This window comes from Piliocolobus tephrosceles, chromosome 2 (assembly GCF_002776525.5).
Source record: "Piliocolobus tephrosceles isolate RC106 chromosome 2, ASM277652v3, whole genome shotgun sequence".
NCBI lineage: Eukaryota > Metazoa > Chordata > Mammalia > Primates > Cercopithecidae > Piliocolobus > Piliocolobus tephrosceles.
In genome coordinates this window covers 173,345,277-173,365,555 of record NC_045435.1, presented here as the reverse complement: position 1 = coordinate 173,365,555, position 20,279 = coordinate 173,345,277, and the positions used below count along the sequence as shown (strand labels likewise).

Genomic DNA, 20,279 nt, shown 5'->3' with positions numbered 1-20,279 from the left:
GCAGTAACCAACATTTCACGTGTTTCCGTATCTGATCAAGGCATTTTTAGTTAAATAAGTGTAAGAATGGAATTTCAAGCAGAACTATAATAACTGATTACATTATGATAGTTATTTTAATTATTCTCTCGGCTCTTGATATCAACTTGTATTTATTCTTTATGTCTATTTAAGAATTCAGTGTTGCCTTTTTTTTTTTTTTTTTTTTTTTTCTGTTGGTGGGAGTCTAAATTAGTTCAACCATTGTGGAAGACAGTGTGGCAATTCCTCAAGGATCTAGAACCAGAAATACCATTTGACCCAGCAATCTCATTACTGGGTATATACTCAGAGGATTATAAACCATTTTATTATAAAGACACATACATACATAAGTTTATTGCAGCACTATTCACAATAGCAAAGACTTGGAACCAATCCAAATATCCATTAATTATAGACTGGATAAACAAAATTTGGCACATTTACACCACGGAATACTATGCAACCATAAAAAAGGATGAATTCATGTCCTTTGCAGGAACATGGATGAAGCCGGAAGCCATCATTCCTACACAGGAACAGAAAACCAAACACTGCATGTTCTCACTCATAAGTGGGAGTTGAACAATGAGAACATATGGGCACAGGGAGGGGAACATCACACACCAGGGTCTGTCAGGGGCTGTGGGGCAAGGGGAAGGAGAGCACTGGGACAAATACCTAATGCATGCGGGGCTTAAAACCTAGATGACAAGTTGATGGGTAGAGCAAACCACCATGGCACATGTATACCTATGTAACAAACCTGCACATTCTGCACACGTATCCCAGAACTTAGAGTAACATTTAAAAAAAAAGAATTCAGTTTTGTTTTTTTTTTTCAAGCCAGCACCATGGTGTGCACCTGTAGTCCCAGCTACTCCAGAGGCTGAGGTGGGGGAATTGCTTGAGCCAAGGAATTTGAGGTTTCAGTGAGCTATGATCACACCACTGCTCCCTAGCCTAGATAACAGAGCAAGATCCCCTCTCTTAAAAAAAGACAAAAAAAATTCAGTCTTTTTTGTTGTTCCATGAAAACTAAAGAGCCATTTAGATACAGTTGACATTCTTGTTATGGAATATGACCTTAATGAGGAAGGAAACATTAATGAAGACTAATTAATGCATAATTTTAACAAGTAAGGGTGATATGTTTGAAGCTAGAGCTGAATGGGTTGTGCATTTCAGCAGATATTTGCATATTGAGTGACACTGTCAAAAAAGAAGAGGTGAACAGAAAGGAACTGGACAAGGCAGGCTCCAACTAGACCAGACTGTTCAACTCTATTTGCTTTTATCCATTCCCATTTCAAAAAGAATTTCAGGAGAGCTTGTCCTTTGTGTCTTGTGTGGGCTTCAGGCAAGCACATCTTCAATCTTGCTTCCTTCTGACTCGGACCACCCTCTCCCTAGGCCTCAGTTCTGTCATCACCAGAGCTTTTTCTGCTTCTGTCTTTATGGTCTGCCTCCATCACACCCTGGAGCTGACCTGTTTCTGGCCACCAGTCTTTGCTGTCAGACTTTGAATAGGCAAGCTCATCCTGCCCCGACATCACAACTTCCTCATGCTCCACAGGATTCAGCTGTTGGCATTTCTAGGCCCTCCTAGAAATGAGGAGCCCACCACACCGCCCCCATCCTTCCCACTTCCAACTGGGACTTCACAGAAACTCAGCACCAAGCAGAAGCCTAAAGTGTGTATCAGTTGACTGAAACTTCAAACTGATTTTGTTTCTCTCCTAATCCTTTTAAATGTGATATGTGTTTAAGAGTAGCAGAGACAAAGTGATTAGGAAAATTATAATGTTATCCTAGCCTATTTTAGTGACACTCTAATATGGTTAAGAAAATTGACTGTCAGATTTGATCATTGTTGTCGAAGCGAACAGCAGTCATTTTCAGAGTGGCTGGAGTCCAATTCTCACCCAGCAGAAGCAATTTTAATGACTGAAGAATCCAGTTACCACAAGAAGCAACAGAACCTGAATGCATTGCTGACCTCCCGCATTATCTCTCTGTTGTTTTTAAGGCACAACGTGTTTGATTGCTCTGCTATCAGATAAAGACCTCACTGTGGCCAACGTGGGTGATTCACGCGGGGTCCTGTGTGACAAAGATGGGAACGCTATTCCTTTGTCTCATGATCACAAGCCTTACCAGTTGAAGGAAAGAAAGAGGATAAAGAGAGCAGGTAAGCTTGCGAACACCTCCAAGAAATGTCTACTGTCTTGCTGGTGAGCAAAGCGGCTTGTTTGGGGAGCTCCTGGATAAAATGTTCAGTTACCCGGTATTAGAGAGGCTGCTACTGTGGTAACTGAGATTATACAGAGGCTGCTACTGAGGTAACTGAGATTAACTTTGTATCGTTGCCTATCAAATAAATGGCCACTAAATCTGTCCTTCATAACCAAAGATTCCAAAAGAACTAAAAAGCCCATTTCCAGTTTAAAGGCTAATAAGATCTTTGGGTCTCTGGTCCTCACTTTTCTCTAGCCTATTGCTATATGCTGCTTCCCTCGGAGCCACACCAAACTACTAATCATTCCTCAAAAGGCCTTGTTGCCAATACCTCTGTGCCTTTGCAAGTGCTGTTCTGGGTGACAATTACTTGTCCCGTAAGATTCAGTTTAAGGTGTTCTTTTGGAAGCTTTCCATGTCACACTGTGGCAAGGGCCTTCCAAGTCTGGGATGGATGCCCCTCTGCCTTTCCCCAGCATCCTATGTGGACGTCTTGGGTCACCTTTTACAATACGTGGACATACCTGGCTCTCCTATCTGCCTTGCCTTCCTGACTGTCACCTCTTTGAAGACAGGAACTTGGTTTTGTTCATCTCTATACCTTGAGCATCTGGCTTAGTGCCTGGTATAAGTAAATATTTCAGAGCAAGGTTAGGGGTAGAGGGGCCCCTTATTCATTCATTCATTCGTTTATTCAATATTCTAGGAGCTAGGGATAAAACAAAGCCCCATTCCCAAGCTTTCACGAAACTTATATTCTGAAATTGTCATGGGGGCGGGGAATGGAGTAAGTAGACATTAACAACAACAAAAAAAAAATAGTAAAAATAAGTCATTCATATAGTGTATTACAAGGTGGTAACTGCTATGGAAAGACAAGAAGCAGGTAAGGGGAGTGTCAGAGAGTTGCAGTTTTAAGTAGTGTGGCCTGTGTGGGCCTTGCTAGAATGACATTTGGATGATGACAAGGAGGATCATTATCAGCTGATTATTACATTTTCATAATTAGATTTCAGAGGATACCTTTATACCTATGGAAGGGAAGCATTCTTTCGCTTTTCAGACTGAGAGCTGCAGGATGTATGCTGTTCACGATGTGCCAGGCAGCAGGCCAGCTGTCAAAGGGGAGCAAGCGAGGTGCTCACAGACACTAGTCTCTGACCAGGATGGGCCCCTGCTCTCTGGGTTAATCTGCACATTGATCTCTACAGGTCAGCTTCTGCCCAGTTAATGAATTCAATGAACCTAATCAACATTTTAGTTTTCACAGAAGGGAACCATACTGTTAAGTCAAAATGTGTTGAATTTTATTACAACCTCCTGCTTCAGTGACTGCTTGAGTTGCAAAATAGTTTTTAATGAAAGCATTGGTCAGGTTTTCTGTTGATGGGATGGAACAAATGATATTTTAGGAGCATCCATCAAACTTTGATGACCTCTAGGCAGTAAGAGCAAAGTTCGCTGGCTTCCCACTTACAAAACACCATCTCCCTGTAAGAGTCTGCTGTGAAATTAAGGTACAGTTAGCCCACTCTTGCATCAGCACAGGCAAGGATGTGTATACAATACACCTGAAAATGTCATCTTACCATTCAGTACTCTCTTTTGAAATGTCATGGCCATTTTATCCTTCCTCTTCTTCCCTGCCGTACCCACTACCCACGCCTGCACTCTACATTGATTCTTTGTGGAAGCAAATTTGGACACTGTCTCCAAGGTGGTTAATCTAACCTCTCTGTTCTTTTACATAATTTGATCAAGGGCATATTTTATACAGGGCTTAAGAAACAGTGATTGGTTTTACCATCTTCATGTGTGTTTTCTCTGGCCTCAGCCTCTTTTCAGGACATCTTTCCCCCTCCTGCTTAGCATGACAGTAAGGTCCAGCCAGTCTGGGCCATATACATGTTGGACTTTCTGTCACCACTCCTTATACTGTTTCCAACAACATTAGCTGTCATTTATTGTGTGCTCACCCTGTTCTGGGAGCAAAGCCTAGCACTTTATGCATACACTTTCTCTTTGCCTGTCTTAAGAGGTTGATAATATTATTCTCATTTTGTAACCAACAAACTGGAACTTCACAGAGGCTTACATGGCCAAGCACACACAGCTAGTGAATGGTGAGACTACAGTTGAATCCCAGGACTGGGTTTTATGCTCTTGCCTATTAGACCACACTTCTTGGAATGTCCTCCTATGTATCCTGCCCATAGATGTTTCACCCATCACTCAAAGCCCACCTTTAATGTTCATTACTCCCTCATGATCAGAACTGGGAATCATCCCTCCCTTCTCCATCTGCCTACAGCATTTAGCAGACACTGGTCTCACCGTGAAGAATACCACTTTGTGCTTATTGTATTTATTACTTTTTGTGACTTAATTCTCCCGCCAGGCTGTCTGCTTTTTTAAAGAAAGGTCTGGATCTTGTATAACTTCATATCCTGCACATTGCCTTCCATGGAGTAGGTATTTAGTAAATATCTGACAAATATGTGAATGGAGAAAAAAATAATAGATACAGTTATTAAGTATATATTATGTTCAGGGCCAATGCCAAATGACTTATGTGGAATAAGACCTTCATTTCTCAACAACCCAATAAAATAGATACTGTCTCTATTTTGCAGGCAGGGAGACTAAGGATCAGGAAACAGTTTCTCATCCAAAGTGAGACATGGCTAGAAGAGACAGAGCCAGGAATCACATTCAAGTAGTCTTACCTGAGCCTTTAGTGACTACACTAATATGTGCTTTTTCTTAATCTTGATCCTATTTGGGGGGACAGAGCTGTTTTGAGATCTATATAGGCACACTTAAGGGTGGCCTCAGGCCAAATGATGTATATGCCTGTCACCTGCCTTTCAGCATTCCTTTGCCACTCTCCTCGAATCCCTACCCTCACGCTCTCTACTATCAATCACTGAGCCACCATGGTGTTAAGTTAAAACCAATGCCCTCCCCCATATGTATCCCCTACCTTCAGTACTCTTATTGATATATTCTTGAAATCCTTCAAGATGCCAGGATGAGGGTATGAGGATCAACTGGTAGAGTATGAAACCCCAGGCCATGCAGTGGGTCCCCGGAGTGATGGGGTTAAGGGGCGTGTCCACGGGCCAGTTCACACGAAGTAGGTCACCCTGTTGCGCACACACCTAGACTATCTCGGGTATGTGAGATATCAGCTGGTCAAACTAATGCGCTCATCCTGTCTTTCTAGGTGGTTTCATCAGTTTCAATGGCTCTTGGAGGGTCCAGGGAATCCTGGCCATGTCTCGGTCCCTGGGAGATTATCCGCTGAAAAATCTCAATGTGGTCATCCCAGACCCAGACATCCTGACCTTTGACCTGGACAAGCTTCAGCCTGAGTTCATGATCTTGGCATCAGATGGCCTCTGGGATGCCTTCAGCAATGAAGAAGCAGTTCGATTCATCAAGGAGCGCTTGGATGAACCTCACTTTGGGGCCAAGAGCATAGTTTTACAGTCATTTTACAGAGGCTGCCCTGACAATATAACAGTCATGGTGGTGAAGTTCAGGAATAGCAGCAAAACAGAAGAGCAGTGAACCCTTCAGGGGTCTCAGCTGCCTTAGACTAAAGGACTTGCAACACACTGGTCTCTTTTAATTTAGTGAAAAGTGTGGGAATTGTAATTAGGATCATCCATCCCAGACATGGAATCCCCTCTTCCTGGTGGTCTTAGGTCTATAAGCAGCGATGAACAGAGGGTGCCCTTGGCCAATGTAGTTAAGAAGCTGGAAAATGGTTTCTTCATGTTTTCCCAACTCTTTCATCCCGTGTCCAAAATATATAAATAAATAGCTGTAGAGTTATGTATATGAAGTGAATAGCATATGTGCCATTTAGTCTCCCTCAAGATTCTTTTCAAGATGCTGTTCAGGGTCCTCCAGGCATCAGCTGTTGTGTCCTCTCTTTGGAACAGTAGACAGGACACGCACCCAGTGCTGCAGGAGACAGGCCACTGCGTCATCTGTGAGTGGTCAGGGGCTGACGTGGCAACACCCTCTGCCAAGAGACAGAGCTGTCCTAAGAATGCTTTGTCCTTCTAAGCCCATGTTTTCTGCTCAGTAGCAGCTTGGAAGCAGATTTGGAATGGTTTATTATTTTGGCTGCTCTTGGGGACTGCGAGAAGCAGAGGATGGGAGACCAGTGGCAACTGCCTGCACAGCAGAAATAATCCTTTTCCCTTGCTTCCTTTATTAGTTAAATAGACTTTGTATACCACCTGACCAGCCTTTGTGCATTTATCCAAATCATGCATGACCGTTAACCTTTTGCTTAGTCCTTACCATATGTAATAGGCAGCTGTTAAATTCACAAACAGACACCATGATTTTTCATCTTACGTGACCAAGAAACCACGTTAGGGAAAATGAAAAAACCAAATCACAATACCATGATTCCTTCCATTTTCAGCAGTAGATGAAGGAAATGATACTGAATGAGTCACAGTGTTCCCTGGCAAGTAAGCTGTTTGCATCGACAAAGGAGTGAGCTGGTGAGGTTACCACCCTGAATTGAGCTCCAGCTGCCAGTTCTTGTGTTTTTCCTTGCCCCTTTCCTAGTGGTTTTCAAGTGTCTTTCAGGCAGTGTTCTGAGAAGCAGCAGCCTATAACTGTATGTGTGCTCCTTGAAGCCAGCTACAGAGTTCCCAGCTACTGCAGCTTGGGATTTGGTGGGAAACTACTGGGATGAGCTTCTCCTTGACAATGGAAAGGCAGCAGCCTTTAACATTTGGTTGCAAATCTCCATCCACATCAGGTAGCTTTCTCCAGGCAAACACAAACTGCCCCCTGTGGCCTGCAGCCCTGCAGGGGAGGCAGCAAAGGGACCCGGCAGTGGCAACACAGCAAGTCGGGAATTCCAGCGTGAACCCATATTGAGAAGTGGGCCAGAATTATTTAGGGGCCTGGCTTGCTGCTCTTCATTTCCTGTATCACTAATGTATCATTTTTCCAAGCTTGGTATTTTATAAGTTCATTTAGAGAAAATGCCGGGTCACTCTCTTTGCCTAAGGTGACTCAAACAGCCAAACGGAACTTTTGTTGCCTCCCACCCCTCTGTATCCACCTGGTGTTGTTTTTTTCCCTGTGGGCATTTCTGGTTATAGCTTCCCATAGGCCACATTCACCGGACACCTCCTCCCCGTGGAGCCCTGCCCTCTCCCCTCCTGCTGCTGTAGAGCTTTCCCAAAGCCGTGTCCAGGAGAGAGCTCGAGAGAGTGAAGAAATTGCCTTGTGGATTTGGAGGGCTGCAACCTATCTTGATTTCTCCAAGCCCTTATCTTTCTTTGACTGCACTGAGAATTGCTAATGACTTCCCATGAGATTTGCTTACTTTTGTATACTGTATTTTCCAGCATTACAGTTAGAACCTTGGTTATTATTTTTTAGCCATAGAATCTTCTAGTACAAAATATCTGCCACCATTTCAGATTTAAGCATTTGCTTCTGGAGAGACACTGAATATGTGGATGTGTGTATTAATATTTGGGGTGGGGGGACAGGAAAGGGAATGTGGAAAACAAATGCTGGCTGTGAGCAGTGCTGATACGGCCAGGCCAGGTGACTGAGTTTTCTTGGGGATTCAGGACGTTCTGACTCCTGAGAGTTGCCCCCACCCACCATCGAACTGAAATCAGCACCAATGGTGTCAGCACTTTACAGCCCATAGCCAACTTTCTTTCTTTATTTTTAACATAGCACAAAAATATATAATAGCAAGGGAAAGACATTTTTAAATTCCACAGTTATTTTTATTGTCTAAAATGAAAGCAGCAGTGTTTCGATAAAGATGAAAAAGAAAAGCTACTAAATTAGTAAATCAGTGGTTACGTGCCCTGCAGAATTTCTTAATAGATGGTGCTGAGTGCACGAGTTACATAACTTTCTCTCTAATTGAGGTTCACAAGGCGTCTTCTAAATTTTGCTTTGTGCAATTAATTCATTTCTAATGTTAACTGAATAGAGTGTATATATCCTACTCCCATTACTGCCTTTCCCCCCTACTATGGCTTGTAGATTTTTAAAAGATAGAAGTTCTAGGCAAAACTGTAGCAGTTTCATTAATCATTAGGATAGTTATATCTAAAATCAGAGTATTTTGTTCTCTTCCTTCTGGAGCTCTCTCGAGAGGGCTAGCTCTCTCTCTCTAGCCCTTTTCCAGCTGTTGGGGATTTGCAGACATCACTCCCGGGGTGCCCTGTAGCACACTGGCTGCTCCCCAGGGACCCGGGAATGCTGAATCTAGCCATTAGGGAAATTGATTTGAGATGTCTGCATGTGAAGCTTCCCTAAGCAGCACTGCCAAAGCTTTGGAATTATCACCCAAGGCTTCCTAGACTCCCTTGCTAGCTCGTGTTCGAATTGCCAATAGTCCCCATGGTGCCAAATTTTGGGATGGTTTTACAGTCTTTTAGAAATGAAGATGGGAATGGCCATGTGCTTATGAGACCCCAGCAGAGTGCCAGGCCCAGGTCTCCATTAATGCAGTGCTCTGCTGCTGCTCCACTGGCAATTTGTACTCTTAACATAGGTTGGGGGAGGGACAGCTAGGGAAATTTTTAAAAAAATTAATTGTATTTACAATTCTTTCATCATAGGAATAAACAATACTTATATAGAAAGCTCCAAAGCTGTTCCCAAGACCTGCATTTATTTTATATGACCAACTTGCCGCAAGGCAATTAACTCTGAATTGCAGTTCTAATGTGACATATCTGTGTACATATGTACATATTAGTGGTAACCAGTGGCTGCATTTTATTCCTTGCTGTGGATTGAGGTATTGGCTTCTTGAATCTTGTATATGTCATAAGAGTATTACACAGAGAGTGTTATAGTGAAGGATGCAAGCTGGATAATTTAAAACAGGCCTTATTTCATACAAGTGTAATTATTACATCATTTTGGGTAAATGGCAAAGAGGATTGCATGAGAGTCATAGCATCATCATTTCAATTTAATCTGAAGTGATTCTAGGAAACTGATTCCACTGTTGGATTCTAGGAAATTGACTCCATTGTTTCCTTTGAGTTTAATTTCCTTTGTGTTTAATTTGACCACAGAAACTTTTTTGAGTAGCACCTAGTAACACTGCAAGGAACTTGTGTATCAAGGAGTACTTTGATTTTCCTGATTTTTTTTGTACTCTAAGTTGTTGCCAGATCTCTCTTGCAACTGTGTCAATGAAAGGTCTGTGTTTAGAAAAGGCAGCATATCATTGTATATCAGAAAGTATAGGAATAGATACTTTGTATAAAACTTTTCCAATCATTTCAGAAATTTTTTCCTCCTTTTGACCCACCACTAGACTGTTCATCCCCTAACAGTCCCCCAAAATTGCCTTAGCATGTCACACCAGCATTCGTCATCCAGCTCTGGAGAAATGACATGACTGTTAGATACCATGGCTGTTTAATTGCCTCTGGATTAAGTCATTGATATCTAGACTTTTGAGATAGTTAGCTGTAGAAATAATAGAATCCAGTGTTTCCCAAAGGACACAAGTTCCAAAGATGCTCTTCTAAATATAGGGTTCCAGGATCAAATAAGTTTGGAAAACACATACCATCTTAGAAAGTTATAACATGAACATATCTAAGGCTCTAATTTAAATGTCCTGCAGGGGAGAGAAAAACACAACAAATATCTACTGTCAGTTAGCCCAGTGTTTTCCAGATTAATTTGACCACAGAAACTTTTTTGAGTAGCACCTAGTAACATTGCAAGGAACTGGTGTTCTAAAGAACGCTCTTTGGGAAATTCTGGTATATTGAAATATTGCTGTGGTTTCATTCATGCTGACTCTTAGTAGTAGCAGTACAATTTGCAACTTAGACGCATGAGCCTTTCATATACGAAGCTGACTTGTTAATAAAAGCAGTGTTAAGAAGTAGTATGACTTAATATGACCAACAGCAGCCTCATATTGATAGCAGAACAATCCTACTGAAAGCTCTAAACATCATCCTTTTTTTTTGAGACAGAGTCTCGCTCTGTCGCCCAGGCTAGAGTGCAGTGGTGCAATCTCTGCTCACTGCAAGCTCTGCCTCCCAGGTACACGCCATTCTCCTGCCTCAGCCTCAGCCTCCCGAGCAGCAGGCGCCCACCACTATGACTGGCTAATTTTTTGTATTTTTAGTAGAGACGGGGTTTCACCGTGTTAACCAGGATGATCTCAATCTCCTGACCTCGTGATCTGCCCGCCTCAGCCTCCCAAAGTGCTGGGATTACAGGTGTGAGCCACCACGCCCAGCCATCCCTTTCTTTTATATGAATAATGAGCAAGAGCCCTGCCATAGCTAGATATGTCTCAAATTCATTCCAAGATCTTTCCATTGCTTTTTTGCAGTTACCTTTGCTTTTCAGGTTGAATCAAAATGAATATTTTTATATTTCATTACTATGTGATATTTAAAAATATATAGAAAATCACAGAAAAGGAAAAACCATGAGGCTTCCATTAGATGCATTTCTAAACATTTTTTCTAACATGTAAATTTGTTTGCTGATCCTTAGTAATGTTAATGCTTTGTCTATTTGTTATTTTTATCACGGTTGAACAGCAAACTATTGAGGGTGGGGTTGATTATTGATAATTTTTATGTGTTTAGTAATAACCACAGCATCATATGTACAATTGCTTTAATAAATCCAAGTTAAGGACTTTGAGGACAGCATGTAGTAACTATTCATTTTAACAAATCATCACACATAGTTTCACTGTTCAAAGCTCCACTAAAAAGCAAGCATGCAGAAAAGGTATAGATTGTATTTAGAGATATGGTTTCATTTATTCTTGAAGTCCTATAATCTTGCATTATTTAAACACAAAATCCCACCTAACATTTGCCAAATCCAAGTTAATCTCAAAAACCTCCAAGGACATTGAGCACAAGCAGATTACTGTGAAGGCACTGGTGGCAGATTGTGGTGGAGAGAGGGTTGAGTGACCCAGAGCAAAACCTGCCTGGGTTACTCACTGCCACTTCAGGAGAAGGATTGTATCAGCTCTCATTACCTTTTGCCATGAGGCAGTTCATAAGTTAAATAAGAAATCATGCATTATCTCAAAATATTTCTATATTAATTAGATAATTCATGCTGTAAAATGTGTTCATGCAGAAGCAAAGATGGACGTAATAGTCAGGTATCAGGGGAAAACCCCTTTAGGATACCCAGACATTAAAAATGTAAAAAGTAGCTTATAAGAAATGTGGATTATCAGATTTTTACTATGTACAGGTTGGGTTTAATAGTAATTTCTGACACCTGCACATAGATCAAGAAAAGGCAGTTACCACTTTTCACCATTCATAAAATGGGCTTCTCTCTTAAGAGTATTGGTTAATGCTTTGCTTATTTGTTAATGAAGACAGCATTTTAATTTTAAAGCTTCCTTTTGTAGGACTGATGGCACCAGCAGAATCACATTTAAGAAAAACAGTTTGGAACACTTTTTAATAAAAAAAAATTGTAAAATCAGTTTCCAGTGTGGTCAAAATTAGAATGTAAAGGAAAGCATTTTTAAGAAAATACAGAAGCCCAAATCAAGGGAAATATAAAAGGAAATATTTTAAATTAAGAAAAGAAGGTGTTATAGTTTATTACATCACAAATTATGCTTTCTGTACTTATGCTCTTAGTGAAGGAGATAATATTGAAGTGATAACAAATAACATTCTCGGTTATTTGTGAAGTTAGTAAAATTGCAATCCCTATTCCATTTTTTTCTGATGAAAATGGATACATGAGGTCTCATTTATTGCTGTCCTCAACACCTTAACTGTCCTAGGTTCCGTTCACGTTCCAAATCATGGACGATAAAACTGAAGTCAGATAAACAGTCACAGCTACAACTGCGAGCGAGTTTTAACATACTGGTAATTTTGCAACTGCCACCATGAATACTAGTGAGTACTCAATTTACAACAATTTCACAGAAACAAACCACAGAGTGATCTGATATTCCTGCTTCTTAGTTTTCTAATCAATATAATTAAAAAAATTAATGCTGTAGAAATGATGTACTAGACATCTCTAACCCAAGAAAAAGATGTCTTTTGTATAAGTTTTAAATTCCCATTTGTCTTAGTATATCTTAGGACAAATGGTGACTTCTTCGTTTAGTAATGAAAATGTCTAAATCCTGCTGTGTGGAGAAAAGCTAGAACCATGGGACATTAAGCCACAATACTACTCTTATTTGGGCCCCCAGACTACAACTAACGGTCTTTATGTATTTATCATCTTGATTATTGTTTTACCTCAAGCATATACAGTGTGCAGAAAGTAGAATAATGAATAAAATATGACCATGGAGAAACCCATAACTTTTGCTTCCATTCTAGAAAGCAGTGTTTGTTCTTTTTAATTTATTACATGTTCACATTGAAATATTAACATCTACAATACTGTCTTTAAGTTTACTCTTCAATTACTAAAGCAAATGATTTTTATTTAGAGCACTTACACAACTGCAATTCAGGTCACAGAACTGAAGTCTATTTGATAACGTCTCAGAATTCTCATGGGCAGCCAGGAAAAAGAAAAAAAAGAGAGAGACACAAATAGAAATTTTAGTGGGTTCAGATAAATGATTATTCTGACAAACCTGGAAAATAGTAATTAAACAGTTCATTCCAAAAGACCCCAATGTAAACTCTGCTCACATAATTTGTATAAGGAAAATGCATGAGTTTTTTTCTTAAAAATAGAAGCATTTATAACAGATTGATCAATCTTATGAACATATTACATTGGGGAAGTCACTATTATTGCTATAAGTGTGCTTGTATATTTTATTCTTTCCTTTTTTAATTTCTTTGTGTGTGTGAGCATCTACTACTTGCCAGGCAGTGACTGTGTCTGAGTGAATGTATCCATTGGTGAGCACTCAGGCGCCATCACTGCCCTCTTGGGGCTTACATCCTAGTGGGGGCCTCAGAGAGATTGTAACACTCAATATTGACCCAATGGGATGAAAACTGTTATCTTCATGATTTCTTCCAATGGGCATAGATTTGTTTGGACAGGGCAGAATTAGAATAATTATTTCTCACATATAAAAGTAAATGATACGAGATTGGGAATTTCTTGCCCACACTAAAGCAAACTGCAGAAGACAATTACTCCATTTTACTAACTCACCTAGTTTCCCAAGGATGGGGTGGGAAGTGAGACATGGAGCCTCTGGGGACCAGGATCGGGGGTAGGAGTGTCCCAGTGGAGGGTGCCACTGGAAGCCTCCACCCAAGTAGGCCAGCAGCGGTGCAAGGGCACAGCAGTAGGCTGGTGAAAGCCAGGTTGTCTCTCTCTCAGGATCATTCTGGGGGAATAAACGGGTTATAGAAAGGAGAAAAAGGAGGAGCAAGAACATCTCTCCATGGCCTATGTTTATTTTTGTTCCCAAGAGACTATATAGTGTAATAACCTTATGCCCCCAAAGAGAGCCCTGAACTGAGAGTATCTTCAGTATTCCTGAAGATTCTATACGGTGTTTTAGAAGATTTATACAGTGTTCCTGTATAAATCAGTGAATCTGTTATATAGAAAGTTAACATTTCAGGAGCACAATTATTTCCCGATTTCAAATATGAACAGATTAAATGTCAGTTTTTTTAAATCATAAATTTGGTATCCATAGTTACTTTACACATTCCAGAGTCTAAGCATGGAATTTAAGTTTTGTATTTTGAACAAAAATAGCAACATCTGTTTTCTGTATGGCAAAGAAAAACTAAATCCCAGACTTTTATTTTTAACCACAGAAACCATCACTTCTTTCTAAATTATTTGCTTGCCTGCTCATTTCTCCTAAACATCTCTTTCTGTTTATGCCGATGGCTTTTTAAATCCAAACACTAGTTATTGCCAAATTGCATTAGAATTCTATTGAATTGGAATAATTCATATACTTCATATACTAGAGAAGGAATGGTTAGAGATGGTAAAGATCTTGTTGTGATCAAAAGCAGGGTTTTTGTTGTTTTTAATCATGAGCACATATAAAAGGAAATTCAAATGAAACCAAGCCAATTTCTGATTTAGTAAGATTAAAACCATAGGTGGAACTCAGTTATTAGGGATGGAAAGGAGGAAAGCACAGGGTGGGGAGAGAAAAAGGGGAAGGAAAAAAAACTGAGTAGTGTTTTTTTTTGGGAAACAGTATAATGTCTCAGAAGTTCTTATCTCTTATCCTGGTGATGTTGAGACAGTGGCTTTGTATAAGCTTCTATTTATACCTATTTCAACATCATGAAAATTTTTCCATCAGCATTTTCTTGCAACTTTAAAAATCACAAGGGGTTATTTGCTTATAAAAAGATACAGGATCTACAATCTATTAGGAATACTTTATTTTAGGAATCTTGAAACTGTATTTAATAAATAAATCACAGGTCAAAATGACTGTCAAATCAATCAGGCTTTCTGGTAAGTTATTTCCTGAAAACTGTCCACGATAAACACAACAAGCCTTGGTGAAACCTCATTACTCTTGGAAGTCTTCAGGGTTATTTTACCTACTGTTCTGTATTTGTCTCTAAGAGACATTTGAAACACAGTTACACCGTCAATTTGGTGTAACATTACCTGTAGTAGAGCTCAGAGTATATGGCAGTGCACGTCACTCAAGATGCATGGCGTGTTATTTAGGTCGCTTTGATGGATGCTGGGGTAGAATTAGCCTTGTAGAGACTAATGTGTTCATGCTATCTCTGATCCTGTGTTGTTGTATAAAAATGAACAGCTAAAAATTTACCCATGATGACAAGATTAAAGCAAAAATAAACACAGAAAGTTGTTAGACTTTAAACCTGAGACTGTTGGTATTCTTTTAAGTTAAACTCATTTTCCATTCTAATATCTGTTCTTGAATTTTATAATTTCTCTATGCTTCTGAGTTGGAATAGCTTGAGTTGGGGTTCTATGTGGAAAGCAAAGAAACAATTCATGGGTGGAGGATAAGACCAAAGCATAACGGAAGCAAGAGGCAGGTTTTGAGACTTTGGTGCTTTCATTTGGAATGGGAATAAGCCTGGCTCTGGTTCAAAACAAGGCAATTTATAAACATGTATACAATGTATGCAACAAAAAATGTTTATTGTAAACCTAACACAATTTTTACCCCTCTTCATAGTAATGCATCGACAAAGTTTATAGTAATTACTATCAGGTAACACGGGTTACATTATACATAGATGATAGACTCCAGCAACACAGCATGATGCAGCTCCGAGAAAAGTGTTCAGAAAATAATATCCATCTGCAAAGGTTTTCACAAGATGCAGGAAGAAACACTGTAAAATTTGGAGACAGAATGAAATAGAGATAAACTCTCTCCAGGATTCTAGGCTCTGAAGAGTCAGTAGTACTCATGGCTTGGGCCATATAGTAGTAACATGGTGACTTGCATTAATCATGCAGATGGAGTTCGTGGATTAGACAATTTCAGAATTTTCTAGAAAAGGTTGGGGCCAGACATAGTGGGTCTCACCTGTAATAACTATACTTTGGGAGGCCAAGGCAGGAGGATCACTTGAGCTCAGGAGTTTGAGACCAGCCTGGTCAACACAGTGAGACCCCAATCTCTTAAAAAGAATAAAATATTTTTTTTAAAAAAAAAGGGAAAGAAAAGGAGTTAAGCATGCAAAACAACTGCCTACTCTACCTGCTTTCAAATTTAAGTCTGAGAAATATAAAAGTTCATGTCTACATATAAAATACTTTTTAAAAAAATTATCTTATTTATATGCTAAGGTTCACTGAAGGAGGAAAAAAAAAGGAAGTGCAAAAGTTGTTAAAGGTACAATAAAAAGGGATTCAATACAAAAGTGAAGTTACTCTCCTAATCCTACTATTGAGCTATGAGAGAGTGGACTATCACTTGATTTGTGAACACCAAATTAACCTCTACCTAGAGCTTTTCAACTGTTCTTCTCCTGAAACTGTGAAAGACTTTTTAAAATAAATTAATCACAGCAGCCTTGAGGGATGGGAGAACTGCAAGATCTGTGTCCAGAGAAAGTCATTGCAATGTGAATTTACTAGAAGTCAGAAATGTTCCACCTTTTCATTTGTGAAGAGGGCAGAGTGAATGTTGTTAACATCAGGCCCAGAACCTACTTTGTGCCAGGTTCATAAAGTAAACCTTCCCTGATGTTATTCAGTCAGTAAGCAGTAAAAGGCAAGCAAATGTGACTCTGTTCTCTCTCCTCATTCAAATGGGAAGATCTGGCTCCAGACTGTGATGGCTTCATTAGTGAGAGATGTGTAGACTCTTCAAGTTTGTAAACAGGATGCTGTGCCCCTTTCTGTGCTCCCAGCAGATGGGAATTCAGACTCTACTGCCTGAAATGGAAGGCAATCACTTATTGAGGAGCAAGGAAGAGAAGGCATTTTTTATTTCTGGTATCTCCAGTCCATCAGTGTGGGCTGCTCATCCAGGCTGGGCTCCATTCTCCACCAAGATGCATCCCAGAGCATAGAGCTCCCACGACATGGACAAGCTGCTTTCTGTCTGCCTCACAGGAAATTGGATTTACCTCTTCACATCAGCCCCGCTCATCATTGGCCCAGATCCTTAGGAAGGGGAAAACTGTTTATGTTCCTACAGTTGGATGTCCTCAGCTGTAACAGACTATGGCACCCACCCTGGTGGTTAACTCACATATGCAAGGGCAAGAAGTCTGTGGTCACAGGGTTGGTTCAGTGGCCCAACGATGTCATCAAGAGCCAGGCTCTCCATCTCAGCCACTGCCCTGGCCTTTAGGCTGTTCTCATGGGATCCACATGGTTGCTTCAGATACCATCATTGCAGACATAACATCTGGCCAAAGAAAAGGATACTTTATCTTTATTAGAAAGCCCAGAAGCCCACCAGCACACATTGCCTGGAGTCCCACTGGCTGGGATTGGTTCACATGTCAAAACATGAGAAGCAAGAAAGGCTGGTAAAGAGCGGTGGCAGCCTGAGCAACATAGTAAGCCCTATCTCTACAGTTTTTGAAAAATTGGCCAGGTGTGGTGGCACACGCCTATAATCTCAGCTACTTGGGGGGTGCTGAGGTGGGAGGATCACTTGGACCCAAAAGCCTGAGGCTGTAGTAAGCTATGATCATGCCACTGTATTCCAGCCTGAGTGACACAGTGAGACCCTGGCTTAAACACCACAAGAGACTGAGGTGGGAGGCAGCCCCTGCCTGCACAGAAGCGGGATGGTGGGCACGCGAGGCGGGGGGCTCAGCGGCAAACACAGCATTTGGCCTGCACCCCAGCAGTCTTTGCTTGTGACATTTTGATGTCACTTTTTATCTTTACCTAAATTTGTTAATATATTTAAAACATCTGTGTTATAAAAATGATTTATCCTCATTGAGAATGAAATAATAAAAGGTACTTTTAAAGTAGGAAGAAATCTTTGAGGCATTTTCTGTTCAAATTTTGTTCTATTTTCATCCTGTTTCTGTACAGTTTGTACATATGTTGCAAGAGAGGGAAGAGTGGCATTTAGAACTGTCACTGCAGCTGCTGCAACCTTTTAAGAGAATGGCACAACTTATTTTTAGAGAAGTTGACTTCCTTTTATCTGGGAAATGCCTTGATTTTTTTGGGGGGGGGGTGGTCAGGGGAGAAATATTAGCAGCATTCACTTCTGCCTTGCTTCCCACATGGTCTGAAAGGAGAAAGTGGAAACAGAAAGAGGGCTAAGTGGAAAGGAGTTTTGGAAATTACTCGTCGATAATCTCAAGCTGGGATAAGGCCTGGCATGTATGGAGGAGGGGCCAGATGTGAGGAAAGAAGGCTTGGCCCCAGGGCCACAGACAATGGGAAATTTCCCTGGTGAGAAATGTTTTAATTATCATCATTAGAAACCACCCTCAAAGTTGGTAGCATTAGGCAAAAATTTTTATTTCTGTTTCTGCAGGTTTACAGGGCCTAAATCGGGGTCTGTTGCAGAGTTGTCTGGCATTGTCTGAAGGCTCCCTCTCCCTTTCAGACACTGAGTGTGGCAGCTCACAGTACGACTGCACTGGTTTTCATACCTCATCCTGCGGAAGAACACATTCCTGCATGCTGCAACACCACTTGCAGTTACTTCCTGCAAGAGAAATGTACTTCCCCACCTCAGTGACACTGGGCTTGGCAAGGGATTCATCTCAGCCAGTGGATGTATTAATATATGCTACTGTGCTTCCACCAGCTTTTTAATTTCCTTCTGTAAGAACAGCATGTTCCAAACGGGCTGCCCATCAGCCTGGATCCTGGAATGAAAGACACATGGAGCAGGGTTGCAGCCAACCACTGCCATGCAATGTGAGTGAAAACATTTGGTTGTCATCAAGTCTGAGATTTGGGTGTTACTGTAGCATTTGTGACCCTTAGCAAAGCTAACTAATGTGCTAAGTCACAAACTCAACACTTGCAGACAAGGAAAGCAAGTGAGGCAGAGGGTGTGTGAAACTATGGGGATGGCAGGGCTAAGGCAGATGGGACCAAATCACCGCAAGGAAAAGCCCCAGTATTAAACGTTGTTATATATGAGTTCAAATTTTTAAAGCTGCTGATTTGGTTAAACACCAGGTCATGATTTTAATAACACAGTTAATATTTACTTCCTGAAAGCTTATTAAGAAATATAGTTAAAAAAAAAAAAATAATGATCCAATCTCTTAATGTTTTCCTAATCATTTAACTTTGCAGGTTCTTTTAGACACCAACCTTCAGTTCAGAAGAAACAATCTTCTGAAACTTGGCAATTATTCACATTTTGGTGGTTTTTGTCTTTTCTAAAAGTGAAAGGGAATTTTTTTTGTGTGTTAAAAGTTCTCTCTAGAAATGTTTTGAGTTAGCTTCCCCAACATCGATGTACAGAAATGTGGCACTTAACAATGGAGATACATTGTAGAGAAATTTGTCAGGTGATTTTGTTGTTGTGCAAACATTACAGAGTATACTTGCACAAACCTAGATGGTATAGCCTACTATATACCTAGGCTACTACCTGGTAGAGCCTATTGCTTCTAGGCTACCAACCTGTACAGCATGTTACTGTACTGAATACTTACTGTTGGAAACCGTCACACAATGGTATTGGTGTATCTAAAATAGAAAAAGCACAGTAAAAACACCAAACAGTATAAAAGATAAAAAATAGTACACCTGCATAGGGAGGGCACTTACCACGAACAGAGCTTGCAGGGGTGGAAGTTGCTCTGTTTGAGTCACTGAGTGAGTGGTGGGTGAATGTGAAGGCCTCGAACATTACTGTGCACTACTGTAGACTTTACAAACACGGCACACTTAAAGTAGGCCACACTAAATTCATTTAAAAATTTTCTTTCTTCAGCCCCCCCCCCCCAAAAAAATTAAGGCATCACCGTAACTTTACAGACTTCTAAACTCTGACTCTTTTGTAATAACACTTAGCTTAAATTGAAAACACAAATATCTTGTAAAACTGTACAAAAATATTCTTTATATCCTTAGTCTATAAGCTTTTTCCTATTTTAAACTTTACTTTTTAAACTTTGTTAACAACTAAGACACAAGCACACACATTAGCCTAGGTCCACAGGGTCAGGATCATCAGTATCACTGTCTTCCATCACCACATCTTGTCTCACTGGAAGGTCTTCAGGGGCAATAGCATGAAAGGAGCTGTCATCTCCTATGATAACAATGCTTTCTTCTGGAATACCTCCTGAAGGACCTGCCCAAGACTGTATCAGACTTAACATTTTTTTTTTTTAAATAAGCAGGAAGAGAACACTCTAAAATAATGATAAAAAGTAAATACACAAACCAGTGTCATTTATTGTCATTATCAGTATTACATACTGTACATAACTGAATGTGCTGTACTTTTTTATACAACTGGCAGTGAAGAGGTTTGCTTACACCAGCATCACCACAGACATGTGAGTAATGCACTAGGCTATGACATTACAACGGCTATAACATCATGAGGCAATAGATTTTCTGCCCCATTA

At 40.4% G+C, this 20,279-nt stretch overlaps 1 protein-coding gene across 1 annotated transcript in view; it reads left to right on the top strand.

Annotated features, from left to right (window-relative positions):
* Positions 1-15,103, top strand: part of PPM1L (protein phosphatase, Mg2+/Mn2+ dependent 1L) — a 330,002-nt gene extending 314,899 nt beyond the window's left edge. Inside the window, exons 3-4 of the mRNA XM_023223353.1 lie at positions 2,051-2,212; positions 5,486-15,103. Coding sequence (XP_023079121.1) covers positions 2,051-2,212; positions 5,486-5,832 — 509 coding nt within the window. The 3' untranslated portion in view covers positions 5,833-15,103. The remainder of the gene's footprint in view (positions 1-2,050; positions 2,213-5,485) is intronic.
* Positions 15,104-20,279: the final 5,176 nt, after the last annotated feature.